General features: G+C 54.8%; 11 protein-coding genes across 11 annotated transcripts; 4 read left to right on the top strand and 7 right to left on the bottom strand.

The window, feature by feature from the left end:
• Positions 1-660: 660 nt before the first annotated feature.
• On the bottom strand, positions 661-3,190 carry BDP81DRAFT_327822 (fungal tRNA ligase adenylyltransferase; the record flags this gene model as incomplete). The annotated part of the gene is made up of 2 exons (XM_060585164.1): positions 661-912; positions 968-3,190. The coding sequence occupies 2 exons, from the start codon at positions 3,188-3,190 to the stop codon at positions 661-663; spliced, it is 2,475 nt and encodes an 824-aa protein (XP_060441392.1).
• A 999-nt stretch (positions 3,191-4,189) lies between these two features.
• Positions 4,190-4,876, top strand: BDP81DRAFT_327976 (ankyrin repeat-containing protein; the record flags this gene model as incomplete). Its single annotated transcript, XM_060585179.1, has 1 exon — positions 4,190-4,876. The coding sequence occupies one exon, from the start codon at positions 4,190-4,192 to the stop codon at positions 4,874-4,876; it is 687 nt and encodes a 228-aa protein (XP_060441391.1).
• Positions 4,877-4,917: 41 nt separating this feature from the next.
• Positions 4,918-6,358, bottom strand: BDP81DRAFT_474344 (ribonuclease P 40kDa subunit; the record flags this gene model as incomplete). Its single annotated transcript, XM_060594687.1, has 5 exons — positions 6,120-6,358; positions 5,894-6,038; positions 5,674-5,838; positions 5,483-5,611; positions 4,918-5,420 (listed from the first exon to the last, which is right to left on the bottom strand). The coding sequence occupies exons 1-5, from the start codon at positions 6,261-6,263 to the stop codon at positions 4,918-4,920; spliced, it is 1,086 nt and encodes a 361-aa protein (XP_060441390.1). The 5' UTR covers positions 6,264-6,358.
• A 243-nt stretch (positions 6,359-6,601) lies between these two features.
• On the top strand, positions 6,602-9,233 carry BDP81DRAFT_96183 (S-adenosyl-L-methionine-dependent methyltransferase). The gene is made up of 5 exons (XM_060596534.1): positions 6,602-6,661; positions 6,726-7,038; positions 7,324-8,171; positions 8,279-8,484; positions 8,618-9,233. Exons 2-5 carry the CDS (start codon positions 6,922-6,924, stop codon positions 8,776-8,778), a joined length of 1,332 nt encoding a protein of 443 aa, XP_060441389.1. The 5' UTR covers positions 6,602-6,661; positions 6,726-6,921; the 3' UTR covers positions 8,779-9,233.
• BDP81DRAFT_96179 (vacuolar import and degradation protein-domain-containing protein) lies at positions 8,864-10,576 on the bottom strand. The gene is made up of 4 exons (XM_060596533.1): positions 9,900-10,576; positions 9,692-9,842; positions 9,272-9,629; positions 8,864-9,206 (listed from the first exon to the last, which is right to left on the bottom strand). Exons 1-4 carry the CDS (start codon positions 10,461-10,463, stop codon positions 9,140-9,142), a joined length of 1,140 nt encoding a protein of 379 aa, XP_060441388.1. The 5' UTR covers positions 10,464-10,576; the 3' UTR covers positions 8,864-9,139.
• Positions 10,577-13,586: 3,010 nt separating this feature from the next.
• Positions 13,587-14,212, top strand: BDP81DRAFT_96163 (uncharacterized protein). The gene has a single exon (XM_060596532.1). It carries the CDS (start codon positions 13,697-13,699, stop codon positions 14,018-14,020), a length of 324 nt encoding a protein of 107 aa, XP_060441387.1. The 5' UTR covers positions 13,587-13,696; the 3' UTR covers positions 14,021-14,212.
• Positions 14,213-14,444: 232 nt separating this feature from the next.
• Positions 14,445-15,376, bottom strand: BDP81DRAFT_96140 (mago nashi). Its single transcript, XM_060596531.1, has 6 exons — positions 15,249-15,376; positions 15,158-15,195; positions 14,997-15,092; positions 14,880-14,943; positions 14,740-14,827; positions 14,445-14,678 (listed from the first exon to the last, which is right to left on the bottom strand). Exons 1-6 carry the CDS (start codon positions 15,284-15,286, stop codon positions 14,538-14,540), a joined length of 465 nt encoding a protein of 154 aa, XP_060441386.1. The 5' UTR covers positions 15,287-15,376; the 3' UTR covers positions 14,445-14,537.
• Positions 15,377-16,011: 635 nt separating this feature from the next.
• On the top strand, positions 16,012-19,054 carry BDP81DRAFT_327744 (adaptin N terminal region-domain-containing protein; the record flags this gene model as incomplete). The annotated part of the gene is made up of 4 exons (XM_060585156.1): positions 16,012-16,316; positions 16,378-16,798; positions 16,852-18,847; positions 18,906-19,054. 4 exons carry the CDS (start codon positions 16,012-16,014, stop codon positions 19,052-19,054), a joined length of 2,871 nt encoding a protein of 956 aa, XP_060441385.1.
• Positions 19,055-19,720: 666 nt separating this feature from the next.
• BDP81DRAFT_96132 (ubiquitin domain-containing protein) lies at positions 19,721-21,361 on the bottom strand. Its single transcript, XM_060596530.1, has 3 exons — positions 21,251-21,361; positions 20,315-21,106; positions 19,721-20,243 (listed from the first exon to the last, which is right to left on the bottom strand). Exons 1-3 carry the CDS (start codon positions 21,251-21,253, stop codon positions 20,121-20,123), a joined length of 918 nt encoding a protein of 305 aa, XP_060441384.1. The 5' UTR covers positions 21,254-21,361; the 3' UTR covers positions 19,721-20,120.
• Positions 21,362-23,687: 2,326 nt separating this feature from the next.
• Positions 23,688-24,861, bottom strand: BDP81DRAFT_327870 (SET domain-containing protein; the record flags this gene model as incomplete). The annotated part of the gene is made up of 3 exons (XM_060585169.1): positions 23,688-24,160; positions 24,219-24,687; positions 24,787-24,861. The coding sequence occupies 3 exons, from the start codon at positions 24,859-24,861 to the stop codon at positions 23,688-23,690; spliced, it is 1,017 nt and encodes a 338-aa protein (XP_060441383.1).
• Positions 24,862-25,259: 398 nt separating this feature from the next.
• BDP81DRAFT_328040 (family 7 glycosyl hydrolase) lies at positions 25,260-26,659 on the bottom strand (the record flags this gene model as incomplete). The annotated part of the gene is made up of 3 exons (XM_060585185.1): positions 25,260-25,758; positions 25,814-25,953; positions 26,015-26,659. 3 exons carry the CDS (start codon positions 26,657-26,659, stop codon positions 25,260-25,262), a joined length of 1,284 nt encoding a protein of 427 aa, XP_060441382.1.
• Between the last annotated feature and the right edge of the window lie 167 nt (positions 26,660-26,826).

Here is a 26,826-nt window from a genome sequence, read left to right as displayed (position 1 = left end):
CACTGATGACGGATGACAAAATTTGGGTTTTCGGCTTGCTTTATTGACAACTTTGCTTTGGGAATTGCCATGGTTCGGAGGGGATTCCTTCAGGTCCCTGAGGCACAGTGGTAATCGACGTCGGACGTTTCGATCGTGCCTGGACCAGGACTGTACACTATTCATTTAGGGATGAGCCATGAAATTAAGCATTCAAAGTACCATGGCTTGCAACAACCGTGTGTTTGACTTCATTATCTACTCATTACGTCGAAGCCATCGAGCTGCCCACCTTGGTACCGGTTGTGCCGATTCGATCGTGGCTTCTGTAAATCTCATAACTCCATATGTGACCGGGTTACAATGGTTGCTCCTGACATTGAGGTCATTTACAGCTCTGATGCTTCTGCGTACGATCCAATTGGTAGACTCATCATTTGCTGAACAATCACGTCATAAATCACAACTTGCTTGAAAAGCTCACCAAAGCTACCCTTTAGAGTAGCGGGCTTTGAGAGGGACGAACCACAGTTTAGCTCTCAGAATAATGCTCAGAAATGGAAAACTTTTGGTATTTGAAAGCACTACACATGAATCCTCTCCAAGTGCCCCTTTCTGGTATGCACGCCTTTTCCCAATGCGACCATCCACGAAGTCACCAAACCGCACCTTCCAATGACGTTACCTTGAGAGAACACCCCGGACGGTTCCCTCCAGGTTGGGCCTGTTGTCAAAGACGACCTCCTGGATCCCCGTCTCGCCGCCGGTGCCCTTGTCCAGCCAGCGGGCGAGGAGGTCGTTGCTCTCCTTTGGTTTGACGGCGTCGTCGCGGGTGCCGACGGTGATGTGGGCGACGTTGTTTGTGCACTTCCACTGGCCTGTTGGGTCGACCAGGCGAACGACTATGGCCATGACGCGGTCATCAAAGACCACCTATAAGAAGTTAGTTCAGTCTGTAAATAAATAATCAAAAAGATTCCTTGCTTACCCGCTCGAGCTCGACGGAGCACTCGCCCAAGGCGCGGATGTTGGCCTGATCCTGGGTACCATTCTCCTTTTCCGCCTCGGCGTGAAGGGCGAGGTACTTTGACCACAGCTCCGGGCTGTCCTTTTGACTGGCGCGGTGCATGAGCGTGACGTGGAACTTGGGCTGGACGCGGCGCGCCTGGTAGAGCTGCTTGTAGAAGCGGGAGGTGGAGGCGTCGACCTTGTTGAAAGCGCCGTCGAGGACGCCGCGGACTTCCTGGGACTGCACCTCGACGGACATGTACTCGAGGGGCTTCTTCTTCTTCATCTTGGGACCACCCTGCTGCTGGCCCTGACCCTGGCCCTGACCCTGCCTGTCCTTGCGGGGGCCACGGTCGGGGATGTTGTGCTTGAACTCGGGCTTGTACTCGATAAAGGCGGACTCGATGGCCTTGTCGAGGCGGTCGGCGGAGGGGACCTCGGGGACGAGGTTGGGGTACATGCGGTGCAGCTCGTTGATGACCTTTTCGAGGTTCTCGCGGCTGCCGGCGGTGGGGTCGAGATTGATGACGTTGTCGAAGCCGTCGTCGGGCGGGGAGAAGGCGGTCAGGGGCTCGAAGCGGCTGATGAAGCCCTCCATGATACCGAGGAACTTTGACGCGTCGGTGGCGGCGTGGATGGTCTGGTGGTTGTCGCCGCGGGCGATGACGCGCTCCTGGGTGATGCGGCGGACCTCGTCGACGTTGGAGTTGTCGTGGGCGAAGTAAAGGGCAATGAGGCGAGCCTTCTGGTGCTGGACTTTGACGTCGGTGATGATCTGTTTGCGCTCATGCTTCTGAGCGTTGTTGCGGTCGCCGATGACGACGGGGTGGTCCTTTAGGAGGTCGAGGATGGCCTTTGTGAAGCGGGGTGGCCGACCCTTGCCTGCGATGTTGTCGTTCTGGACGTGGCCCCAGTTGAAGAGGCGCTGGAGGGCGACGGCGATGGTGGTCTTGCCGCAGCCGATGGTAGCAATGGGGCATAGGATCACGTCTCCCGTGACGTCTGCGTTGACGTTGTCGGGGCCGTCCTCCAGCTCGAGGTTAGCGGCGTCGGAGCCCTTCATGTTCTTGTAGGCAAGGAAGTCGTTGCGCAGGGCAATGATGCCATGGTTCTGCTGGTAGAGCTGGGCGAGCTTTGGGTCGGCGGCGAGGCGCCGGCGGGCGTAGAGGAGGTACTCCTCAGTGATCTTGACGTGCTTCTTGTAGCGGGGCGGCTTTCCGGAGATCATTGCTTTTGTGCACTCGCGCCACTGGCGGTACATGAGGTAGGGTTCTTCAAACTTGTACTTGAAGAACCAGTCACGGTAGGGGACGGATTCCGGGTTGTAACTCTCCTTGCAGCGGATAACGAAGCCCTCGACATCGCGGTCGCCGTAAGCGCCCGTCTCAGCCACCTCTTCAAGGAAGGTTTTGACCTCGTTGACATCGTCCATGACAATCAAGCCGACATTCTTGAAGCCCCAGTCATTGCCGAAGCTCTGGACAAGAGCACTTGGGTAAGTTGCGAACTCGGGGAGGTTCAGGTTGATGCCATGGATGTAGAGCCCGGCCTTGTCCGGGCCGTACTCGAGAATGTGCTCCTCGAAGGAGTCATCGCAGAGCTCGGCCACGGCGGTGGCATTCCGGTCCCGAAGTTCCCTGGCCAAGTCTTCTTTCGTCTTCCCCAGGGCAGCGAGCTGCTTCTCTAGAAGGCGTTCTCCAGCAGTGGCATGGCTAAGCTCTGCATCAGCCCTATCGCCAGTCGAGTGCTTGCTGCATACCAGCAGCGTACCATCCTCCAAGCCCGAAATGAAGATGATGCATCCGTTCTCCTTGAGAGTGAGTTCGTAGGGTCCCTTTGTCCTCGGGATGATGTTTTCCCACTTTGTCTCATGAACCTCCCCGACGTTGAAGAACTTGTCGTAGCCTCGCGTCACAATCTCATGCTCGTTGCGGCGGTTCCTTGCTGTGAAGAGACCTCTCGCGTATGTGGGCAGGCCTCTCTTCTTGTAGTCCCATTCCTGCATCTTCCAGGAGTCCACCGTGACCCCGTCCTGGGAGTTCTTGACGTCAAAGGACGTCTTCTTGCAGGAGAAGCCGCCGCCCTTTGACTTTGCAAACTTGTTGTAGGCCTTTGCGTCGTTCAGGGCATGAACCATCTCTGAGACCTTTCCAGCGTCCTGGGGGACATAGGGGACCTTGGGCATGACTGCCCCGGTATTCATAGCGTTTGCTGTCGCCATTGTTGTGGTAAAAGATTTGTTGAAAGTGAGGGGAGATTGTCTAGAAGCGAAGAAAAGTGCTCTTTGGGCTCTGAACATGGAGAAAGACAAGAAACGACGCTTGTGTTTTCTCCTTCTAACTTGATGTCAGAGAAGAGAAGTTGTGTGAAGGTGATCTCACTTGACCGTCCCTCCTGGGAGGGTGAGACGTCTGTTTGTTTTGTAGTACTTGAGAATAGGATGTAAGCCTAATCCCTGACAACCTTGAGGTCGGAGAAAAGATGAACAATGGGTCAAGTACAGACCTCAGCAAACGCAGTGCAGGAGGTGAGTCACTGTTACTGCCTTGTTTGGATAATGGACGAGAGAAAGTTCCAACTTGTGGTCTTGATCAAGCGGCCTCAGCTCAGAGTATTGGCGTGTGGCTACACCTTGGCTGACAGGGCGTCAAGTCAAGAGAGAGAGAAGTAGAGAAATAGAGTCGTCAAAAGCAGTGCAAGTTGAGCTCTCAGACGTTGGTAGTCACGCCGGGGGGAGGAGGCCAATCGACGGGAAATGGCGTGGTGGGTTGTGCCTTCCTTAGGTTCCATTGCCTGGTGTGCCTTGCGCTTTCTACATTGGGGGTTGGTGGTGGTCCATTGGGCAGGCACGATGGATAAGCGCCACTGCCACCGGCGTCGTGGGATTCTTCGGGGGCTTGGGGGCTTGGAGGGGCACAGCACAGCTCCCAAAGGGCCAACCTTGAAAGTCCCAGGGCCTCCAACCCCCCACTACTGCAGCTTACCTTATCTGGATTAAGAAAGCGGTAAGGCCACCTTTGGAGGGGTCAATGAACTTTGTGCGTCATGCCGGGAGCTCCCCTCATCCGGCAGAAAATTTCTAACGACCAAACACAGCGACATTGTTGGACCAGAAGCAATATGGCCTCAAATTTCCCGACCCAGAGAGTCTCGCTCCTAATCTTGTCTTCAAGCTAATTCCTTTGACCAGACCAAACCAACCATGGCGCCTAATCCCTACCTCCTAGCCGCCGACAGCCCGGATGCCCTGCTCACCCTCCTCCGCGAGAACCCCGCCGTCGCCTCGGGCCAGGATGAGCACGGCTACTCCCTCGTCCACGCCGCCGCGAGCTACAACCACCTCGAGCTCCTCCGCGCGCTGATTCGCGAGTTCAACGTCAACGTCGACATCAAGGACGAAGATGAGGAGACTGCGCTCTTCGTCGTCGAGACCGTTGCTGCTGCGAAGTGTCTAGTTGAGGAACTTGGCGCCGATATCAACGCCAAGGGCGCCGACGGCATCACTGCCAGCCAAAAGATTGAGGGCGAGGGAGATTACCCCGAGGTTGCCGAGTACCTGCAGGGCATCGAGACACAGAGAACCGCCTCCGCCGCCGCCGCTGCAGAAGCTGCCGCTCCGACTTCTTCCACCACTACCGATACCGCCGCCCCGCCCATCGACATGCCGCCCGTCCCCGAAGGTCTCGCCGTGACCCTCGGCACAATGGACCAAGCTGAAGAAGTCCCCACCGATGTCGACCCAGAGTTCAAGCGCCGCATAGAGCAGCTGGCGGAGAGGGAGGATTTCCACACAGCTACAGGCCAAGCCGAGCTGCGCCGCCTCATCGAGGATGCCGTCCTCGGCCAGGACTTGGGCGACGAGCGTAGTGTGCGTCAGAAGCAGGGCTAATAAGAGAAGAAGGAGACGAAAACAGCACTCTTGTTTTGTTACTATTCATCACCTTTGATTTCCCAAAAGAGATAATGGCCAGGCGACTCGGGCGGCCGAAAGAAGGCGACCTCGGTGCTGTCGCCCGTCATACCCTTTGAAAAGGACGTGGCGCTCAGCGAGAACCAGGTCCGCGAGGGCATGGCGACGAGGGCGTTGATGAGGACGCTGCGTACCCAGTGCGAGGTGAACAAGCCCTGCCATGAGATCTTGCACACGTTTGTGTGCGACGGCGTGTCCGAGTCCGAGGCCCCGGGGACTTGGTAGCGCGATAGGTACGGGTCGATGGTGTCTCCTGCCTTGACGCGAGGGCTCTGTAGACGGATGAGGGATAGCCACTCGTACGTCTCTGTCGCAAAGTCTTCGAGGCCCGGTCTGTCGCCGTTTTGAATGATTTCCAGGGGCAGTGAAAGCGGGGGTGTTTGGACCTGGAACTCGGGCGCGAGGGTGGGCTCGCAGGTGTATCTTGTTGGGAAATATTGGTCCAGGGGATCTGGTGATGGTGCTGAGGTAGAGGTCGCGTCAGAGTAGCTCAGGAGACGAGATCAGCACGGGCGGATGACTTACTATTAGTCGCCGCGTTGCAAAATAACCACGTCACGGGCGTGTTGAGAACATTCTTGCACGCGTACACCAATCTATCGAAACCCTTTTTACCAGGAAACATGGCCGGGTCTCGCAATTGATAGCTCACAACTATGAAGACGTTAGTTCCATTTCGTGACCTATTAAGGATATGACATGTTGATCTTGCTTACCCCATCGCGGCTTCAAGCCCCTCTTCCCCTTGACACCGTGAGGTTTTCCAACCAGACCGGCGCGCTCGTACGTCTCCTTGTCGAGGTACATGGTCAAGAGGCCATCGCGAAGTGAAAAGACGTTTTCGACATTTGTCCTGCCCTCGGAGAGCATGAGAACATTGCCTATAGGGAGTCAGTACATCGGCGCCATCCCATTCTGGAGTGGGACTGTACGTACCCCTCTTGATGTACTCATTAAAGAACCCTCCGTCCAAAACCTGGCCGAGGGTCATGATGACGCGGTGGAACGTCGGTGCCGGGAGCTCTTCGACGAGCTTTTGACGAACTAGTTCGAAGCATTCTTGCGGTAGGATGAGGTCGACCTTGAATAACGTTAGTTGAGGGTCTTGAGAGAAGAATGTTTTGACCATGTGGAGGTCTTGATTTTTTCGGAAAAGGCAAACCTTGTAGTTGAATCCCTGGCCCAGAATAGGCGCCCACGGCTTCCCCTTTGTCGGCAGCTGCTTGGGCTCAATGTGAGGCATGGTGCCGTATGTGACGAAGCATTTAGGCGACTGGTAGACGCTGGGCGTCGGGAAGGAGAGCATTGCGACTCAGCTCCAAGGAAATCAAGGTTACGTGCAGAAGAGCTATCGTGAAAGTTAAGTCAACGACTCTGTTTTTTTTTTTTTTAGAGGCGTGTAAGTTGCGATATTGACCGAGTGAAGGCGAGCTTGACCGCGGATTCAAGAATTGCATATTGGACCGTTCCTCTTGCGCTCACGGTAGCCGTTGACAGAACGAACCTGGGCTCCACTATCCTTTCTCCAATCGCCAACGATTGGTTCAGGAGGGCGTGTGCGCATCCGAGTGACTCTGCGCCTAGAAAATACCATCTTTTCGAGTCAGCGGGATGAGAGGCACTGCGCAAACGTTTCTTCCAAAGCAGCACCAAAAAGGGAACTTTTCGACATATCGACAGGATAGTCCGAGGCTTTTCAGATTTGTGAGTACTGTCATTTCTTGTGCCTTCTGTCTCTTAGTTGTGCCAGTGCTAATACCAAAAACAGTGGCAAGCCAGCCCATCTGAGCGCCAAAAATCAAACGAAGAGGAAAAAACGAGGGGCATTTTTCACCCCCGCGCTTGCGCCAGGATTTTCCAGCGGCTGCCCTTCCTCACTCACCCCTACGGATAGTTGAGTCTGAGAGGGGATCGACAAACCACCCTCGACTAGACCACGACTGAGAACCCCAAAGGAATCTTCAATGATGGAGTTCCTTGTCCGCTTCTCCCAGGCCCACGAGTCCTTTCGGCTCCCTGAGCTGCAGGCTCTCGCTGATTTGGAGGGTATCGACATGAAGGTTATCGAGTATAGCCTAGATGTGAGTCTTGAAATTTACCAAGTCTTCTGACATACATAAGAGCCTCAATTCCTTTTTTTTTTTTTTGCCTTTCACAATTTACAACACATTTCCTAGCTCATACACACGAGACTTATCATGTCCAAAGTGTTATCCTGTATCTGCTCATCATTCGTGTTCTTGCTCATATTTGATTCCCTGTTCTCAACCCAACCCACCCGACTCATCTCACACTCCTTTACCCCTGATGAGAGCCTCACCACCAACACCTCAAGATATCACAACCAAAGCTAACATCAACTCCAGTCCCCCTTCTGCATCATCACCCTCCCCTCCCCCTCCCACGCACTCCGCCTCGTCGCCCGCTCCCTCCTAACCCAATCCATCCACCTCCTCCTCGCCTCAGCCCCAACCCACGACGAAATCCACCCCATCCTCAAATTCCAACTCGCCTCAGACTCCCCATCCTTCGACTGGTCCGCCGTCAGCACCTCAACCTTCAAATTCTCCCTAGACACATACCAATCCTCCCGCCCCCACGCCTCCTTCGTCTCCCTCATAAACGCCTACAAATACCTCCCCCTCCACGGCGCAATCGACCTCAAAACCCCCGACCTCCACCTCACAATCTTTGAAGACTGGGATCTCCGCGGCACAGAGGGGCCGAAACGCGTCCACCTAGCCCGCTTCCTCGCCACCGGCGCCCGCTCGCTGTCGCTGAAATATGACCTCAAGAAGAGGGGGTACATCAGCACGACATCAATGGACTCTGAACTCGCCCTCGTAACGGCGAACCTTGCGCACGCGGCGCCCGGAAAACTGTTTTATGACCCCTTTGTCGGGACGGGCTCCTTCCCCGTTGCGTGTGCGCATTTCGGGGCGCTTGGGTTCGGGAGCGATATTGATGGGAGGGCGATTCGCGGGAGCGGAGGGGAGAAAAGCGTGAAGGGCAACTTTGCGCAGTATGGGCTCTCGGAGCGCATGGGGGAGTTCTGGACGGCGGATCTGACGAATTCACCCGTAAGGAGGGTGAGGTGGCTCGATGGTATCGTGTGCGATCCGCCGTACGGTGTGAGGGAGGGGTTGAGGGTCTTGGGATGTCGGGATCCGGAGAAGACGCCGTGGGTTGTTGAGGCTGGGAAGCAGCGGTATAAGTTGGTGACCCCCTTTTCCATTCATGTTTTGTTCTCCCTTCCCCTGCCTTTCTCGGTCGTATCATGATGGACGGGCATTCGACAGGATACTGACAGCACAACACCAGATCGGGAGACTTCATCGCCCCCAAGAAGCCGTACAGCTTCCTCGCCATGCTCGACGACATCCTCGAGTTCGCCTCCGAGACCCTCGTCGACGGCGGCCGCCTCTCCTTCTGGATGCCGACTGCCAACGACGAGGACCAGGAGATCCCTACACCGCAACATCCTCGCCTCGATATTGTTGCCACATGCGTACAACCGTTCAACAAATGTGAGTATTTCCCATGTATTTGCCTACCTACCTGAACCCCCTTTCTCTCCTTCCTACAGCCCAAATTCCTGTCCCTCCTCGATTGCAGTAGTCTGCCCATCATGGTTACAGTAGCATGCTCACACCCAAATAGGGTCCCGTAGACTTATTACATACCGGCGCATCCCCGACAGCCAGGTAGACCCGGAAAGACTGGCGGCCTACAAACGCACATTCGTAGCAGGAACAACAGCAGATGAGTTGAACCCCTTCCGACGGGGCTACTTCACAAAGTTTGAAAAAGAAGAAGCCTGATAGAAAGAAGAAACCAAGAAAGAAAAAGACATGTACAGCAAAAACCCAGCCCCTTCTTTGATGATGTCATGACCGTTTGCCTGATAAAAAATAATAATGATAATACTGTGCGTTTCTCTTTCTTCTGCACGTGTCGTGACCCCCTCCCTCCTAAATTCGCTGGCCTTGGAATATTCATACTCATACCCAAGGCATACCATGGCATCGTCATTTGATATCATTTGCAAAAAAAAAAACAACAAGAATAAAACACGCGTGCGTCCAACCAGACATACTCCCGCAGTCTGCAGGCGCGCGCGCTCGTGCCTCCTGCACCCTTTCCGATCTCCTTTCCCTTCGTTCCCTGTTCTGGTGTCTGATCTCATCTGAATTCCATGGCGCCGAAGCAGCCCCTATCCTCCACGTGCTTGAGCTCAAGCTGCTGAAACCTGGTAAAAACTGTTAGCCAAACAACGAAATGAAAAGGTTGTGGGAGGATATCGTCGGCACATACTTTTCGCTTTTGGAGTGGAAGTAGATTCCACTCACTTCACCCTTGACCTGGTTGAAGCAAATATAGTAGAAGCCTTCAAAACTGGCCCCGGAAATCGTGCGTACGCGGTGGTCAGGGACGAGGAAATGCTCCTTCCAACGCATAAAAATATTCTCCCTCTGCCCAACATCACGGATCACCACCGGGCCCTTGCGCGCTTGCTTCTGGAGAGGGCGGAAGGCGTTGAACTTGCCCCAATGGCTGAGATCGATCTTGTCAGTGGCGCCCCAGCTCTCGTGGCCGGTGATGAAGCTATATTTGGTGCCGATAATTTCGCCCTCAAAGTATGTCGTCAATGTGGGGTGGTCCTCGGTGAGGCCTGCAGACACAGAGTTTAGCAACGGGTTACACGATGGGCGGGGAAGCTAAGCCGTTTCGTACCTTGGATTCGCAGGTAACCGCATAAAAACGACTCTCGAAGATCGACATGCTTGATTTCTACCTGCACATCATATACCTGTCGCTCGGATTGTTGCGTCCCGTGGAACTTGCTTCCTGGGCGAAGATATGAAGATGCTGTTGATGGAATAATCTGCCGGGGCGTTTTGTTAGTCACTGGCGCGCTAGTCTTCATCGTTTGGGCACGTACCCGCATGTTGGAAAAGTCAGAACCCATGGACGGCGCCATGAGTTCCTCCTCCCACACGTCGTCGATATCAAGTTCCATGCCCTTGCTGTCTTCGTGATGTACCGAAGTCGGCGATAGCCTGGGATCGTGCCGCCTCGCGCCATCTGTCCGGGATGTCCTCAGCCTGTCACCGGCCGAGTGCGCCTCTTCGTCAGACTCGGCATGCTTGAAAGAGTCCATATCGGCCGCCGGTGACGATTGGGTGGTGTCGCCCGACTGCGGCCTCGGCGACATGGTAGTGGATCTTGAGGATGAGACGGCGGATGTGGGCTCGTCGTCGAGTATGACCTCTGTGCTCATGCCCTCAGCTTGTGACATTGGAGCGCTGACGGGGGCGGGTGACGAGTCGTCGTCCATGGGGTCGTCGTGATGGGGATCCATCTCGGGAGGGGCCTGATCTGCATCGGTGGGTGGCCGCCAGCTGCGTTGCGGAGATCTTGAGCTGCTATCTTCAGGACATGTCGAGAAGCTATGTGATCGAGGCGAATGAGGGTCGGGAGGAGGGTTGGAGGATGGAGTCGGCATGTTGGGCGTCGAAGTCGGGCGATGGGGTCGGTCGCGTCGACGGGGAACGGGTGCGGGTTTACCGCCGGCAGGGGGTCGAGGGGCTCCGCAATGAGGACAGCAGGGGAGCGACGGCGCTGCTGGAGGTTTGTCGATGTCGGTAACGGGCGGGTGACGGTGCGATGTCGGTGATGGTTGGTGACTCGCCGCGAAATTGTGCGGTCGCGGGCTCGAAAGTCGAGACAAAGTCAACTCGGTCGACGGGATGCGAGGAGGAGTATAGTTGGGCCAGGCCACTTGGAACAATCGGTGACTCTGGGGCCGAATAAGTCACAGGCCTGCCAAGCGGAAGAAAGCGGTCGGGGGGGGGGGGGGGGGGGGGCGAGGATGGTATTGGTCGAGAGAGAACACCACCCCAGAATCCAACGAGGTACAACTTTGTAGGTAGTCGCAGAGTCTCAGGACGACGACAGGTGAGTGGGTGAGGATAATTGGAGTTATGGTTCGCAGAGGATAAGCCGAGTGGTCGCAAAGCACGTCGCGGATGACGAAGCTTTTCTTGCTTTGAGGGGGATATCAAATGCAAAGTAGAAGCAACGGACGGGTGACTGATGATGTGACGAAGACAAGGCGAGTCTGAGTCGAAGTAGTTACAGACTTGAGGTGGGCGAGAGATATGGGAGGGTTGTCCACAGCAATGCAGTGGCTGTATTGGATCCGTACAGATTGAAGAACAGGGCCAACAGGAATTGCCAGCATGGAATGGCACAAGCAATAGAGACAGCGACAGTGACGGGTAGAACTAAGGTAGGTAAAGTAAGGTGGTGGTGACTGGATGCAGCCAGCAGACGGGAGGACGGTGAAGTGACCAAGGCACGGGAAATGGGTCGGGGGGTGACGATTAGGTTACCGTGGGTACAACGGGCATGTACTGCAGTAGGTACGGAGTACTTAGTACGTATCTGTAGCTTGAAGTCCTTGCCATTGACAGTGAGAGTGAGGTGAGAGTGAGTGTGAGAGGGCGTGGCATGAGAGAGAATTGGGGGTGAGTCGTGACCGGGGAGGCACTGGGACGGACGGGGGACCCGCGGAGAGGACGAGGGATGGGACGGGATGACCTGTACTGATGCGCTGGGATGTTGCTGTTCTGTCGCGATGATACTTGTTGGTTTTTGCTGAGTTCATCAGGGAGTTATCTACAGTCAGACTGTATAAGTTGAGAGTTATGAAATGAGTGAATTGTCTTGACTGAATTCATCTTCACTCTCAGTCAATTGCATAGAAAATCTGCAAACACATGAAATGGGGGTGAGTGACTAGAGGGGGTGAGATGAAATGCGGGAGAATGAGGGCGGGCAGGTGCAGTCAATGCATTGCAGCCGATGACGCCTGTGTCCCCGCCTTCTGTTCGCGGCCTGAATGCTCATCGCTCACTCGTCCAGCTTGAGAAAGAGTGCCTCAATTACCTCAGCTAGGGAAGAAAAAGAGGAAAAGGGACGTGAGAGACGAGACGCGGGGACACCTCAATTTGCGTCGTTTACCGCTAGCCACGTTGGAAGGGTCTTCCCGGCCTGTGCCATTTCTGCGCTGTCAAGCCCTGCGCCGCCCTCATTTTCCCTCTATCCGCTGTAAAGTGAAGCTCTCTCGCACTAACGACTTGTCACTGCCACGCCACTGAGCTACGGTAATCGTGGGTAACTTAGCGTGGGAGCGTGATTTACGTGGGCCATCTCCAACTATCATGACTGTGAATCCCCACGAACCGACTTCCTGTCGCTTCTAGCGTCCCACGCGTTAGCTAATGGCTTGCGCTAACGTAAACTTTTGTCTTTTAGCGAGCAAGTGGCTAGCAACTTGGTCGCGACTTGCGTGCTTGCTCCCTTCCTTTTCACTTGGTGGCTTGTGTTGGACGAACTGCTGGGCCGCAAGCGTCGCAAAACAGAGACACTTGACCACTTTACTCACGTTGACAGCGACCACAGGCGCGGTTGGCGGATAGCCAGCGTCCGCTTGATCCCTTTTCTGGTAGATTGCATTGTCCAAGTTAATTCGTCAACCGCCTTACATGCTCACTCAATTAACCACTCACTCACTAGCACCCACACATGTCACCCGTCAGGTCCCGAACACGACAGCAGCTCACTCGGCACCTATAAGACTGCCCTGTAGCCTTGTCCCGCATACCCTGAAAGATCTTATAAGCTACTGCTACTGCTACCGCTGCTTCGTCTTCCTCACTTCTGGTCTCAAACATGAGTGCTCATGAGTTGAACTCATAGGGGTCAAGGCTCACTCATCGGGCTTGCGGACTTTTATCTGCGCCCGCCCTCCAGCCTGCACTTTTTCTAGAGCCTCAGACGGCGGGGAACGGAGGCTTCGGCAGGGCGCTGAAAGCCTGAATCCAATCTGAATCTCACACGGAAGAGTTGGAGAAAAAGGGCACAGACTGGGGCCAAACTCTGTGCTCTTGCAGCCTCTTTCCTGCACTCCCAAGCCCTCAGACACCGTCAAAGCACTCTCACTCCCCTCTATGTCACTCATCTCACCTAGTGTGTGCCTATCTCCCCTCACGAGAACAGCTCCTACAAAGTGCGAGGTATCTATCAACTAATTAGCTTGTTAAAAGCTACATACTCGGTCTTGGCAACAGACAGTCGTCTCGCTTTATTAGCTTTCTGCCCCTCAATCCCACCGGTCCTATTCCCCGGTTACCTCGATAATATGTCGAGAGTTGGCATTCAGGCTTTCCGGAGGAGCTCACCTTACCCGCCCCATATTCCAAGTCTAAGCCTCAGCCTCATGTTGAGAAAAGGGCTGTGCCAGTTGACACTCACTCTATTCATCCATCCCTTGCACTCAAGTTCCCTGCTGCTTCTCTGAAAATGCAATTGGACTTCATTGTCCGTACTCGGCCACATTTCCCGACCAAGCAGGTCCCTGTCACCCACCGTAATTCTCTTTTGGGACCCGCGTTCTTAATTGCACTGTTGATACTGTCTGTGAGTACAACTTGTCCAAGTAATGGGTATCTCATGTTGAGAAAGCAATGGAAATACACTTCCGTGCCCTTGTACTTGACCCCTTTCCAAGCAAGAAGCTTAGGTCAACCTCAACGTTTGGTATGCTCAATGGCATGTGTCTCTAGTCGCACAAAGTAATCATCATACACATTCATCGCGTGAACGACGATCTGGGATCGGCGCCGCCGTTCAACGCTGCGTCCTCAGAAATCTACACCCTCCTCCCATGCTTGCATGCCCCCCTTCTGGTGCGATCCGAACCCCAGGTACCGGCTTCTTCCCGTCACGTTTCAACTGTCTCTTACATTGCCAACCTCTGCCATCGTCATTGAGGGACGCCCTTACTTACTCCCATCAGCAACCCGAGAAAGATGTCGCTGGTGGACCCAGCTCAGGTGCTCTGTAACACGCCTTTGCCTGGCGTATATGCGCCGTTGCAGAAAGCCTGACTCCAACTGTTGGCATCGTCTGCGAACCGCACCACCTTTGTGCCCGAACCAAGTGCGGCAGTCCCATGAAGACAAAATTGACCGAACAACAAGTGTGCCATTCTTTTGACAGCGGGCCGCATGCCACCTCAAAAAATGAATTCTTCTTCATCTCTCAATCGTGTAAACATCATCATCAACACTCAACCTCAAAAAAACCTCACTATCAAGATAGGGGGCGCGTGCGTGCATCAATAGTGAAAACCGTATCTCGTTATTTTTCTTCAACACACATGACCAGGAGCCATGCAGTCTGGTCTCCCCGAGTCTAACCTCGTATAAGGGACGACCAGCAGGGCTGTTTAATTTCCCGCCTGCCCGTCTGTCCGTTCGCCAGCTCGTCGTCTGAGCTGAAGGGCCCAAGATCCCTTCTCCATGCATCCGACTTGCAGCACGATGCATTTTTTTCTAGAAAAGAACAGTCGTTCCGCAGGTCACATGCGGGTTCATTCGTCATGGTACGTTCTCGTAGCCGGCTCGTAGCGTTCTCGCGGGAAGGGAACAGGTTGCGGGCCCAGTCCTCAAGGGGTATCTCCAGACTTTTCGTCGTTTGCCGCCCCCAGTGCCTTCTTCGATTTTGTCCCCTTTTAGATGGGCTTGATCTTGAAGTGCAGGGCAATCAAGCTGAATACCAACGCCTTCAGGTCCTGCACCAGGTAGTAGAAGACGCGCAGGCCTTCAGGGTCGGCGGACTCTGTCACGTCAACCAATGAGCCGATCTTGGCCGTCTGTTCGAAACACGTCAGTCAGCCCGAGGCTCCGAGTCCAACAGTGTTGTTTTCAACCCACCTCAAAGGAGATGTGGTCGTTGCCCAACCGAATCTCCAGCTCCTGACGTCCGTCCTTGTTCTTTTGTGGCCACTTTGAGTCATCTTCCCTTCACAGTGTGTCAGCGTATATCCGGGTATGGTTCCTGTCGGGTATCGTACTTCAGAATCTCGCTTGTCTTGATGATGCGCTTGATCTCATCGACAATGAGAGCGCTGACGCACACTAGATATCCCCATTAGCGCTGCTCGATGCGATTTGCGGGAAAGGCGCCGTACTCTCTTTGCGAATCAGACTATCATTTCGGTAGTTGGAGTTGTTTGCATAACGCGCGACTGCGCTCCGTCCATCGCCGACGACGCGGAAGTCGAACTCTGGTGGCATTAACGTCAGAAGGCTGCTCGAAGAACCGAATGGTGGGGTTGGGGCTCGATGTTACCCAAGAACTCGTGTCCGAATCGTCCAGAGTGACCAGAGCTGCATTTCAATTAGCATTGATCCCTGATATGGTGCAAGCTCTGGTTGCGTACTAGTAGCGGAGGTAGAATTGGTCGGTAGGGGCCGCCATTGTGACAGCAGTGTGGACGACAAATAGCAATGTCGGTGAAATGTCACAGCTGATGTCCTCGAGCTGCAAGGCTGGAGATGGGAATGCAAGAAAAAGCGGGATGGTCCCCATCCAGCCCAGCCTGGCCCGCGGTGCCTCGCCGGCAGGGTAGCGGGGTCCGATCCAACATGGTCCAAGCTTCCCTGAGCCGCCAATTGAGAGCTCTTGCCCGGCCAAGGGAGGTTCTGGCCAGTTAATCCGTTCCGTCCTATCTGGGCGGTACGTACCTGGCTTGTAGGGGTCGAGTCCCATTAAAACCTGAATCACGTGTGATTACCTAAGTAGTGACACCTGTCCGGCGCAAGTGCCCAGGGACAGATATTCACGAAAGCCAGAGTGTGAGAGGCCAGCTACCGAGCCGTTGATCGGAAATAATTGCTTCCAACGCAGCACAACACGGCGACGAATGTTTACATAGGACTTGCGTGGAAGAGGACAGTCTCGCTGGATGGTCTAGAGTTTGTTTTATTCCTCATCCCCAGAGCTTTTGGTCACTTTGGGCAGTAAACTCGTAGCGACAGACAGCTTCCCTTAGCTAACACGTATTCCACCCCCGTCCCTAGACCGTCCAATCCCCACCGCCCAGCTTCGATACATCCCACTCGAACTCCCGAATCCCCCCTTGAACACGTCCTCAACCTCCAGCGCCGGCACCGAGCCAGCAACATCACACCGCACCCGCCACGATGGCCTCCTTTCTGGAAAATGCGTACAGCTTGGTGCACCAGGACAATGCTGCCGATGTCCCCTCCCTCTCGGACCTGCGCACGCAGCTCGAGAAGGGCACCGACGAGAGCAAGGTCGAGTCCATGAAGCGCATTCTCACGATCATGCTCAATGGCGATCCCATGCCCAACTTGCTCATGCACATCATCCGATTCGTCATGCCCTCGAAGCACAAGGCCCTGAAGAAGCTTTTGTACTTTTACTACGAGATTTGCCCCAAGCTCGACTCCAATGGCAAGCTGAAGCAGGAAATGATCTTGGTCTGGTTCGTTGCTGGCTCGTTCGTTCCCTTCGCAGCTGCACCCCTGCTGACACTCTGGCCTTAGCAACGGTATTAGAAACGATTTGCAGCACCCTAACGAGTACATCCGGGGAAACACTCTTCGCTTCTTGTGCAAGCTTAGAGAAGCCGAGCTCATTGAGCCTCTCCTCTCCTCCGCCAGACAATGTCTCGAGCACCGCCACGCCTACGTGCGCAAGAACGCCGTCTTCGCGGTTTCCTCCATCTACACACACTCTGCCAGCCTGATTCCCGATGCCTCAGATCTCATTGCTACATTCCTCGAGTCCGAGAACGATCCTACATGCAAGCGCAACGCTTTCGCTGCGCTCGCCTCTATCGACCACGAGAAGGCATTGCTCTACCTCAGCACGGTGTTTGAGGGTATCCCGAACGCAGAAGAGCTGTTGCAGCTCGTTGAGCTCGAGTTCATCCGCAAGGATGCCGTCCAGAACTCTCAGAACAAGGTAGGGAAAACCAGTAAAGGATGTTTCCTTGGCGCACATCTGACATTGATTAGGCACGGTACCTCAGACTCATTTTCGACCTTCTCGAAGCCAACACCTCGACCGTCGTATACGAAGCCGCCTCCTCATTAACCGCCCTCACAAACAATCCCGTCGCTGTTAAGGCCGCGGCCGCCAAGTTCATCGAGCTCAGCATCAAGGAAGCCGATAACAATGTCAAGCTCATTGTGCTTGACCGGGTTGATCAACTACGGAAAAAGAACGAGGGTATCTTGGACGACTTGGTTATGGAAATCCTCCGCGTTCTTTCCAGCCCCGATATCGATGTCAGACGCAAGGCTCTGGATATTGCTCTCGAGATGGTGTCCAGCAAGAATGTTGAGGAGGTCGTCCTGCTGCTTAAGAAGGAGCTCTCCAAGACTGTCGACCAAGAGTACGAGAAGAACACCGAGTACCGCCAGCTCCTTATCCACACCATCCACCAATGCGCCATCAAGTTCTCAGAGGTTGCCGCTAGCGTCGTTGACCTGCTCATGGACTTCATTGCCGACTTTAATAACACTTCAGCCGTCGATGTCATCAACTTCGTCAAGGAGGTCGTGGAGAAGTTCCCCAAGCTGCGCAAGCCGATCGTTCAGAGGCTGGTTGCTACCCTCAGCGAGGTGCGTGCCGGAAAGGTGTACAGAGGCATCATGTGGATTATAGGAGAATACTCCCTGGAGGAGCGAGACATCCGGGATGCATGGAAGAGCATCCGTGCCAGCCTCGGCGAGATCCCGATCCTCGCTTCGGAACAACGACTCCTGGACGGCGATAGCGAGGAGGAGAACAAGGAGCAGGTCAACGGCCACTCGAAGCCTGCAGCGCCGACCGGCTCGCGCAAGGTTCTTGCCGACGGAACCTACGCCACCGAAACCGCCCTTACCAGCCAGTCTGCTGTTGCCGCCAAGCTGGAGGCTGTCAAGGCTGCCCAGAAGCCTCCTCTGCGCCAGCTCATTCTCGATGGCGACTACTACCTCGCGACCGTTCTCTCAGCCACCCTCGTCAAGCTGGTCATGCGCCACGCCGAAATATCTGCCGAGTCAGCGCGCACCAACGCGCTTCGCGGCGAGGCCATGCTTATCATGATCTCCATCATCCGCGTCGGCCAGTCGCAATTCGTCAAGGCTCCCATTGACGAGGACTCGGTGGATCGTATCATGTCTTGCGTGCGCTCGCTCGCCGAGTTTGCTCAGAACAAGGAGCTCGAGACCGTGTACCTCGACGACACCCGCAGGGCGTTCAGAGCGATGGTCCAGGCTGAGGAGAAGAAGAAGGCCGCCAAGGAGGCCGTGGAGAAGGCCAAGACAGCCATCCAGGTTGACGACGTCGTTCAGATTCGTCAGCTTTCCAAGAAGAACGCCAGCGATGGCCTTGACGAGATCGAGGTTGATCTGGAGCGGGCAACAGGTGGAGAGGCCACCGCTGAGGATCTCTCATCTAAGCTCAGTCGTGTGGTGCAGCTCACTGGTTTCTCCGACCCCGTCTACGCTGAGGCCTACGTCAAGGTGCACCAGTTCGATATCGTCCTTGACGTTCTTCTGGTCAACCAGACCATGGAGACGTTGCAGAACCTTTCTGTCGAGTTTGCCACTCTCGGTGACCTGAAGGTCGTCGAGCGGCCGACAACACAAAACTTGGGTCCTCACGATTTCCACAACGTCCAGTGCACGATCAAGGTGTCCTCCACAGACACTGGCGTCATCTTTGGCAACGTCGTCTACGATGGCGCCCACTCGACGGATACGAATGTCGTCATCCTCAACGACCTCCACGTGGACATTATGGACTACATCCAGCCGGCAACATGTACCGAGACACAGTTCCGCACGATGTGGACCGAGTTTGAGTGGGAGAATAAGGTCAACATCAACTCCAAGGCCAAGTCCCTGCGCGATTTCCTCGAGCAGCTGATGGCGGCGACCAACATGAACTGCCTGACCCCCGAGGCCAGCATGAAGGGCGACTGCCAGTTCTTGAGCGCCAACCTGTACGCTCGCAGTGTATTCGGTGAGTTTTACCCTAGTGTATTGATGAATCCAGTATCGAAAGCTAACACATTTCATAGGCGAGGATGCTTTGGCCAACTTGAGTATCGAAAAGGAAGGCGAGGACGGACCCATCACCGGTTTCGTCAGAATAAGAAGCAGATCGCAGGGTCTGGCTCTGAGCTTGGGATCCCTCAAGGGTCTCAACAAGATTGGCTCAGCGGCATAAACTTGCGGAAAGGAGATATAGGTGGCTATATACGGAGACTGTGGTGTATCCCCCACCTGGCTATCTGGAGGCCTACCAAGCCTCCAGGTGTAATGAAGAGCCAGGAAGAAGAGAGAAGTGTATGTGTGTGGTGGTTGGCTTGCCGACAGCGTCGAGTTGAAATGGGAATGAATAAGGGGTGTAGGGGGTTGAAAAGGAGAGAGGGGAAAGAGAGCAGTCTTGGCTTATATCTCTCTCCTTTTTCTTCTCTTTCGAGGTTAGAGTAAAAAGTGCAGCCCGGTCAGGCGTCATGAGTAGGTAGAAATGAGATGTTCTTGATGTTCAACAAGGGATCTTCCTCTGGAGGGTCTCTAGAGCGTTGGCCGATTGTGCGTGAGTGTGTGTGTGTGTGGGTGAAATGTTGAAAGCCAGGTCAAAGTTCACCTCTGCCTTGGGGTTCTCAATCACAAGAAAGACAAGTCATTGCATGGGCAGGAACTGACACACATTCAAGTTGTACTCAAGAATACTTATTGGCATTAAAGCTCTCCATGGTGACAGCCATTGGATGCTGCACTACCCCGGAGAAAAGCTCGCTCGTTGGATGATCGTAATGACCGCTATTAGCAACTAAAAAAAGAAAAGAGACATCACACCCGTGAATGAAGTGCTCATGATAAAACGAACGCCTGCAATGAATGGCTGACCAACTTCTTTTGTGTGGCAGTGGGTTTCCATCCTCCAGAACGCCAAATCAACTATAAATGAAGATGAAAAAAGAGTCCCGCACAGTAATGAAAGGGGGTATTTATCCAGACTGAGGAAAGCCTGACGAAAGGAAATTCATGCTGAGGTGTGTTGTGTCCCCAACCAAATCGAATCGAATTAATCGGGGTGTAGACATGTTTGCGGCCGTTTTGTATCCACCACGTTCGGTGTGCCCTGGGTTGGTTGTTGTTCTTCACTGAGGAGGAGGAGAAGGGAATGGATCGCGCCGCATGTCCTGGGACGCCAACCTTTGGAGAGACCATGCCTTCTCAAGCAAAAAGGGCGCATATCGGTCCATCGGCGATTGTCTTCTATGATGCTATCTTTCGAAGACGAGGGCGTTGACCACATGGCCCTCTGCCCAACCCTGCTCGGTGAGGGAGAGATTGTCCTTAAGGATCTTGCCCATGTAGGCAATGCGGATCTTTTTGGTGGAGGCAAGCTGGGAACCTGTTAGATGGGATCTTCTCTTGGATGGGTGGACTGAGATGAAGCTCAAGATGCTGTACTTACTCCTGACTGCTCCTGAATCTTACGAGCAACAGTTCTGACGCTATCGCTCTTGGCGAAGCTGACAGTGACATCGCGCGCATTCTCGCTCAGGCGGGCTAGGACGGAGAGCTGGTCGCGGGCGTCGACGACGGCCTTGCCCTTCTCTTCTCTCCGGCGGACGTTGTCGTCCTCGTCCAGCTCCTCCGTAGTCTCCTCTCCTCCCGCCAGGTCGTCCTTGAGATCTCTAGTCGAAAGAGCCTCATCGGCGCCATCAACCGTGGCATCGTCCTCGACTAGATTAGTTGGATCGGCGACAAGCCACTCAGACAGGGGATAGTAGTTGCCCAGTTGATCGTAGGCACCCTGAGCAAGGTCACCCGTGGGGAGAGTGATTTCTGCTGCATTAAGGATGCCTTGCGCAGTTGCAAGGCCATCGGTACCGTCGTCAGCAGCACCCTGGCCAACGGGATCCCAGAGAACCTCGAGTACTGCGCGTAGCGACTGCCAGACCTCTGGGCGTCCAGTGACGCGGGTGTCAAAGAAGTCACTTCGCTCACGGTCTATGGCGATGCGGGTCCAGGCGCGGCCCTTGGAAGTCCAAACGTGACGGCGCAGAGGCTTATTGATGTGCTTGTCGAGGGGCATACTGGACTGGCGGCCCCGACGTCGGCCAGAGGAGGTCTGTGTCGTCTCGGCGGGGGAGTCATCGCGAACAGCAGAGGCGGGTGCAGAGTTGATAGCTCTCGCGGAGCCCGTGTTGATGGGACCTGGGTAGGGGGCGTTGGAGCCCTGGGGACGGGAAAAACAGCAGCCCTATGCCAGAAGGATCGTCAGTCTGAGAGCATGCGCGAGGTGGTCGGACGAGATATGCAGGTTTGACAGAGCGCTTGGGCGGCCGGAGTAGCGTCCGGCGGCGGTATCATGCATAGACGAGGGGGAGGAGAAGTCAATATTTACCATGATGTCGAACCCTTCACGTGGAGGATGGGGTGTTCGGTACTGTATGAGCGGGGGAGATTGGTTCTAGCAAGTTGGTGCGTCTCGTGCCATTGCCCAGGTTGTGATATGCGTCGTTTTGGTGATGATCAAGTCGCAGTAGACGTCGAGATGAAAGACGAGTAGGAGCAGTTTGGCTAGCTGTACTGAACAAAGATGTCAAAAGATTGGCGGGGATTAACTAGTGGCTTTGCCGTAGAGAAGTCGAGTGGTGACAATGGGGGCGATGTTGAAAGAGGAGAAGAATCGGGCGTGGGCTGTTGGAAGGTCTAGACCCTTGTGTCGTTGACGTGACGATCTGACGCTGGTTGGTCGACAAGCTGCGGCTGCCGTGTATTAAAAGGTGTGTGGTGTTGGTCCCGGGCGGAGCGTGGGGAGAGCGACGGGAAGTGGTGTAGCTGAAGTAAAGGTAAGGTAGGTACGTATTCGAGGGGGAGGCGTCGCGAATGGAGGAAGAGAAGAGAAGGTGTGTGGTGTACCAGTGGTGTGGTGAGGTGTGGTGTTGGTGAGAGGGGAGCTCCTCCAAGATGAGTGACAGACACGCAAAGGGCGTTGCAGGAGGCAGAAGGAGGGCAGAAGAGAAAAAGTGAAAAGTGACGAGAGAAGGTGATGAACCGGGACGGCGTTCGGGAGGGTGGGTGAGGCGCCTGAGGTGGTGACGAAAGGAAGGATTAGACGCAGTAGGTGAGAGGTGAAGTGGTGAAGGCAAGGTGAGGGTGAGGTGAGAGCCTGCCGTCAGCACTCCCGTATCGGTGCCGGTGCCGATGGTTCTCACCTCTACGAATAGTATAAAAAAAATGGAAAGAATGCAGCAGATGATCAGTGGTTGCAGTTCCCCGGAAGAGGATCTCGGCAGCAGGGGTGCCGCTACCTGCGCAGTCCAGGTCCAGGCTTGTCCAGTGGGTTGCTGCTGTGAGACGCCCAACTCTTGCTTGTTTTTCGCTTGCCGTCCGCCTCGCTTGCGAAGATAAGATAAGAAGGCAGTGGACCTCGACTTTTCGTCCCTTTTCTGCCGATTCCTCTTTTATGCTCGCTATCCCAGGGCAGTCAGATGAGATCCGTGATGTATGCACCCGTGTTTTACCTTATTTTTCCCTCTCCCGCGTGCAGTATTTCCAAATCCAGACATGTTTCGCTCCTTCGAGTCTCCGTTTGCACGTGGATTGTCCTCTTTCAGCAATACTCAACAGACGCTAAGAGACAATGGATCGAGACATTGGATCGGCCCAGCCATACGGTTCTCTCCTTGAGTCTCTCACACACAAAGTCCCGTCCTTCGAGTGTCCACTACTATCTTTTTCTGTAAGCTCTTGGTCACAAGTGCCTTGGCGAGATCCATCCGAAAAAGTCGGCCCAACACAGGGTCCTCCCCGGCATTGCTCAGCCCAGCCCACTCGCTTCATGCCGCGAGACTCCCACCCCTCCACTAGCCTTCCTCTTCTCTCTTTTGCCCTACCATTGGCCTTTGCTATGCCTGTGTTGGCTGTGAGGGGATCAGTCCAAGGTTCTGCTGAGCCACCATGCATTCAACGCCTGATCATCAATGACAAGGTCAGCGGCCAACGGTAGACCGATGGATGGCAATGGCAGGCGCCTCTGCCGGCACATCTCGATTACTCACACGCATCAAAGAGACTAAGAGAAATTCACTACGGAGTAATCGCTTCATTTTTTCTTAATACTATCCGTAGAGATCATAGCGGTGCTCGAATTGGCGCCTCTAGAATGGATATCGACCAGGGCCCGTCTCGTATTACACCAATTGAGACGCCCTTGCCGAGATCCCGTTACCTCGCCCCAGACCAATTTGGAAGCTTGCCTTAGTAACACATCAGATCTGCGTCTCCATCGTGACACCAGATCTGACACCTCAATTTGATTACCTAGGCTCAGATGCATTCATCGCGTCATGCTTCCCTTCGACATCAAAATTGACATGTGCGCCGTGCACGAATTGGACGGCAATGAGACCATGCTTCATGTCCAATCCCAGGACATCCCCCCTTGGCTTCCCGAGTCGTCCGCCTTTTCAGACGAACCGGGCGCACCGGCCATCCCTGAAGATCCAATTCGTGGGCTCCTTCAGGCTTGAGGCTTCATAAACCCACGGAGTTTCCGTGTCATGCCGTTTCGGCACCTGACCCAGTCTTCCTCGCCCGTTGTCTCCCGGTGTATTCCGATCCAGGCTCATGAGCAAGGTTGAAGGGAGGTCTGTAAATGCCCGATGCCGATGACGTCGGCATCCTTCGTCATTGGGTTCTCCTTGGCTTCCACAGATCCCGCTATCGCTGACGGGATGTTGCTCATCGCAGCTAGCATCGAACTGCATCCGACCTTTCCACGATCCAAAAGCCAGAACTGTCCTCGAGTCCAGATACATCTCAGAATAACTCAACGACTACCATAGGAACTGTCGACAATTCTTGCTGCCGCAGAGACACGGGACCATGTCACCTTGCTTGCTCTTGTCTTTGGCATCGGCAGCGTCCTCGCTCACACCGTCAACGTAGTCAAACGTGAGCTGCTCTCCGCGGGGAATGTCGCGAAGCGCAAAGAAGGCGAGATCGTGGATGTGTTTATCGGCATGATCTCCCACGCGCGCAAAGATTCGCAAATTCGGCTCGCAAGAGTGATTAATAAACCGCGTCGGTCCTGACATGAACTCGCCGTCGATTTCGAGCGGGGGACCTTGGAGGCGCATGTCTGGGGAGTTCTCGTCCGTGAACTTGTCGAGCGCGAAAAGGTAAACGTCCTTCTGTTGCGCAAAGTTGGAGGTATTCCGCCGGCGCTGCGCTTCCTGTGGTGTAATAATCTCGCCAATGTAGTTATCAACGAACTGGCCTCTTCTAATGTCGAGTAACGACCGGACACCTGTTGTCAGATTGTAAGCTTCTCTCCAGCACAACAGCAGCCTTCAAGCTAAACTCACCCCAGCCCGTCTTCTCTGTCCGGAATATCTGAAGAGGAACCTGTCGACCTCTCTCGACCACCCTGTTAGGACAGCTCACGTCGCATGCGCAGCCTCCGTGGCATTCGTAGATGGGTCGCGTCGAGCTCAGGAACTTTGACCGCAGCAAGCCGGCCTTGGCGCCATGCATATGGTACATGTATGCCTTTTTCCTCGCTTCGCCCTCGTCGTCCGAGTCGTCCTCCTGCTCTTGCAGGCAGAGACAGCCCTTGTACTGGCATTCTTCCTCGTCTTCACATTCGCATCCGCTTCGAAAACTATCCTCTGCGGCCTGTACGCCGTGGCCGAGCTTCGAATGTTGGAGAAATCGGAAGTTCGGCGGGATAACCTCATCGTCGAATTCATTGACGATGGTGATCGGGTACTGTTTATGATTCGGGAAAGCTCGTATCTGGCACCATTGGCAATCTAGCTTTTCTCTCTCGATAGCCTGCAGTAAATCGGTCAGATTATAATCCAATCATCTAGCCGCATGGAAGAACTAGTCGTAAAGTGCATTGCAGCATCATTGGACTATGAGATTACCTACCCTGAGAGCTGTTTTGGTTGTGGCAGGTCTAGGCGCGCCATGGTGAAAGAAATGGCGCTCAGTTACCGCCTCCATGGTATTAGCTGCTGTATGACAAGTTGAAGATGTTGAGAGGCATCCCCAGAGTGACGGAGTGGGAGTGTGTAGAGAGGTGTATCCGTAGGTGTTCGCAGCTTGGTCATGGCCGGAGCTGGAACCGCGGGGCAACTTGACCATCGGCGGCAGGAACCACCGACCACTTTACGCGACGCGTCCAAGCTCCCTGGTGTGCTGACTCAGCCGTCAATTCGGTGTGGCTGCGTTCGTGACCCGGCCGGGAACGTTCTTCTCCCTTCTCTGCCTGTTACATCGACCTACTTTTCTAGGGTGCAATACGTTACCACTGCACATCTGATGGAAATATCGACACAGCCGGACAATGTAAGACTGACGAGACTTGACATATGAATGCAGGCTGCTATTCTCTAGGCAAGCTACACGTTCCTGGGCTTGTTCTTACACTGAGGCTTGAACGTAGACCCAAGCTCGCCCCATTTGATATTGCTAAACGTCACAACCGGATTCGGCTCAACCTTGACGACGTTCTCCGGGAACCCTTCCGTCTCATCGCACGGCCCGGCCTCCGGCGCACCGTCCAACCATCTCATTCCGCCGCCGGCATCCCACCAGATGCTAAACGCAAGCACCATCCCGCGGTGAAACGACTCGCCCATCTCCCGATGCGCGCCGAGATCCATGAAGCGCCGCGAGCCCGTCGCCTCGCAGAACTCGTCGTTGAGATAGTTGACCTGCGGCAGATCCGTGTTGTCGACGACTTCGCTACGGATAAGATGTCCGTCCTGGATGTAGAGGCGGTGGATCTCGGTAAGGACGCCGGCTTCGTTGGCGGGGAACTGTGTGATGACTGTAAAGGGGCGCGTCGTGTCGACGTCGAACTCTGGGCCACGGCCGTAGTAGTCATCTTGGTTGACTCTGTCTCGTGTTAGGTTCTGAGCTGTACTTCGGGATTGAAGCGGTGAGCACTTACCGGTACGGGTTCCAGGCGCAACCGTTCTTATCGCACACGCCTTCAAAGGCACAGTCTTCGCCCTCGCAGAGGTAAACACCTGTCTGGTTACACGGGTGCGGTGCCAGGTGGGCAGACCGCGAGTTGGCCTCCCAGATGTCCTGTGACGGCATGTTAGTTGCTTCTGGGGGGCTATACAAGATCCAAGGACAGACAACTCACCATCTCATTGCAGCATGCACCGTATCCTTCAATATTGGCTTCGCCGTTGATAAACGGCGTAGTGTAGCACTGGGCATCGCAGTACCCCGTGCCATGACGGGCGCCACCGGTATTGAGCGCGCTCTTGCCACCGTTGGCTTCCATCTCAGAGGTATACAGGGCACTGTTCATACCACACGGCAACTTCGACACGTCCACGTCGAAAGTGAACTCCTTGCCCGTCAGGTGCATCATCTCATACTGCTCCTTGGAAGGATCAAGGAGATACACGCGCGGAGACACCTGCACGCCATCCTTAAGCTGATACATGGTCATAGCACCGCCATCCGTCGTGACGCCGACACGGCTGTAGTCGTCAAGACCTTCCTGGACACAATTCTCGGCGCATGCCTCCTTGGTAGGGCACGCCGCCTCATTGGGCGGGCTGCCCCAGGAGCCGCAGCTTCCGCCACCGTTGGCCTGGTAGACGTTGTGCGCAAGGGAGTCGAGGACGATGAAGTTGTTGACTTCGGTGCAGCCGCCGGCCTTGGTGCAGCGCCACGTTGTGAGAGGCGGGTGATTCTCAGCGGGCCCGATCTGGCGCTGCGCTGATACCAGGCCCATGAAGAGGGCGGCGAGACCCAGACGGGAGAGGGAAGAGGCCATCGTGACTGGTTAGCCGTGGTGAAGGTCCTCGGGAACTTAGTTACAGGCACCAGAAGGAAAGAGAATGCGACAAGTGCACCGGGAGCCAGAATAGCGCGCGTCTCGACAAAAGGTTCCGAGAGAACCAACTCTTCATATATACTCAGGGACAGATGCCCTCCTCCAAC

Source organism: Colletotrichum phormii (assembly GCF_030913505.1).
Source record: "Colletotrichum phormii strain CBS 102054 chromosome Unknown BDP81scaffold_20, whole genome shotgun sequence".
Lineage (NCBI taxonomy): Eukaryota > Fungi > Ascomycota > Sordariomycetes > Glomerellales > Glomerellaceae > Colletotrichum > Colletotrichum phormii.
Note: the sequence above shows the minus strand (reverse complement) of the source record. Positions and strands in the feature narration are given on the sequence as shown.

What these genes read in the sequence shown, in the direction of transcription:
- BDP81DRAFT_96183 (XM_060596534.1), top strand. Translation starts at nt 6,922, where the DNA reads ATGATGGAGTTCCTTGTCCGCTTCTCCCAGGCCCACGAGTCCTTTCGG. An exon ending in GCTGGGAAGCAGCGGTATAA is followed by an intron (nt 8,172 to 8,278) that starts GTTGGTGACCCC and finishes GCACAACACCAG; the next exon opens with ATCGGGAGACTTCATCGCCC. An exon ending in CGTACAACCGTTCAACAAAT is followed by an intron (nt 8,485 to 8,617) that starts GTGAGTATTTCC and finishes ACACCCAAATAG; the next exon opens with GGTCCCGTAGACTTATTACA.
- BDP81DRAFT_96179 (XM_060596533.1), bottom strand. Translation starts at nt 10,463, where the DNA reads ATGCCGACTCCATCCTCCAACCCTCCTCCCGACCCTCATTCGCCTCGA. An exon ending in CTGACTTTTCCAACATGCGG is followed by an intron (nt 9,843 to 9,899) that starts GTACGTGCCCAA and finishes ACGCCCCGGCAG; the next exon opens with ATTATTCCATCAACAGCATC. An exon ending in TTCCACTCCAAAAGCGAAAA is followed by an intron (nt 9,207 to 9,271) that starts GTATGTGCCGAC and finishes AGTTTTTACCAG; the next exon opens with GTTTCAGCAGCTTGAGCTCA.
- BDP81DRAFT_96163 (XM_060596532.1), top strand. Translation starts at nt 13,697, where the DNA reads ATGCCCCCCTTCTGGTGCGATCCGAACCCCAGGTACCGGCTTCTTCCC.
- BDP81DRAFT_96140 (XM_060596531.1), bottom strand. Translation starts at nt 15,286, where the DNA reads ATGGCGGCCCCTACCGACCAATTCTACCTCCGCTACTA. An exon ending in AAGACAAGCGAGATTCTGAA is followed by an intron (nt 14,828 to 14,879) that starts GTACGATACCCG and finishes CACACTGTGAAG; the next exon opens with GGAAGATGACTCAAAGTGGC. An exon ending in ACGACCACATCTCCTTTGAG is followed by an intron (nt 14,679 to 14,739) that starts GTGGGTTGAAAA and finishes TGTTTCGAACAG; the next exon opens with ACGGCCAAGATCGGCTCATT.
- BDP81DRAFT_96132 (XM_060596530.1), bottom strand. An exon ending in AGATTCAGGAGCAGTCAGGA is followed by an intron (nt 20,244 to 20,314) that starts GTAAGTACAGCA and finishes ACAGGTTCCCAG; the next exon opens with CTTGCCTCCACCAAAAAGAT.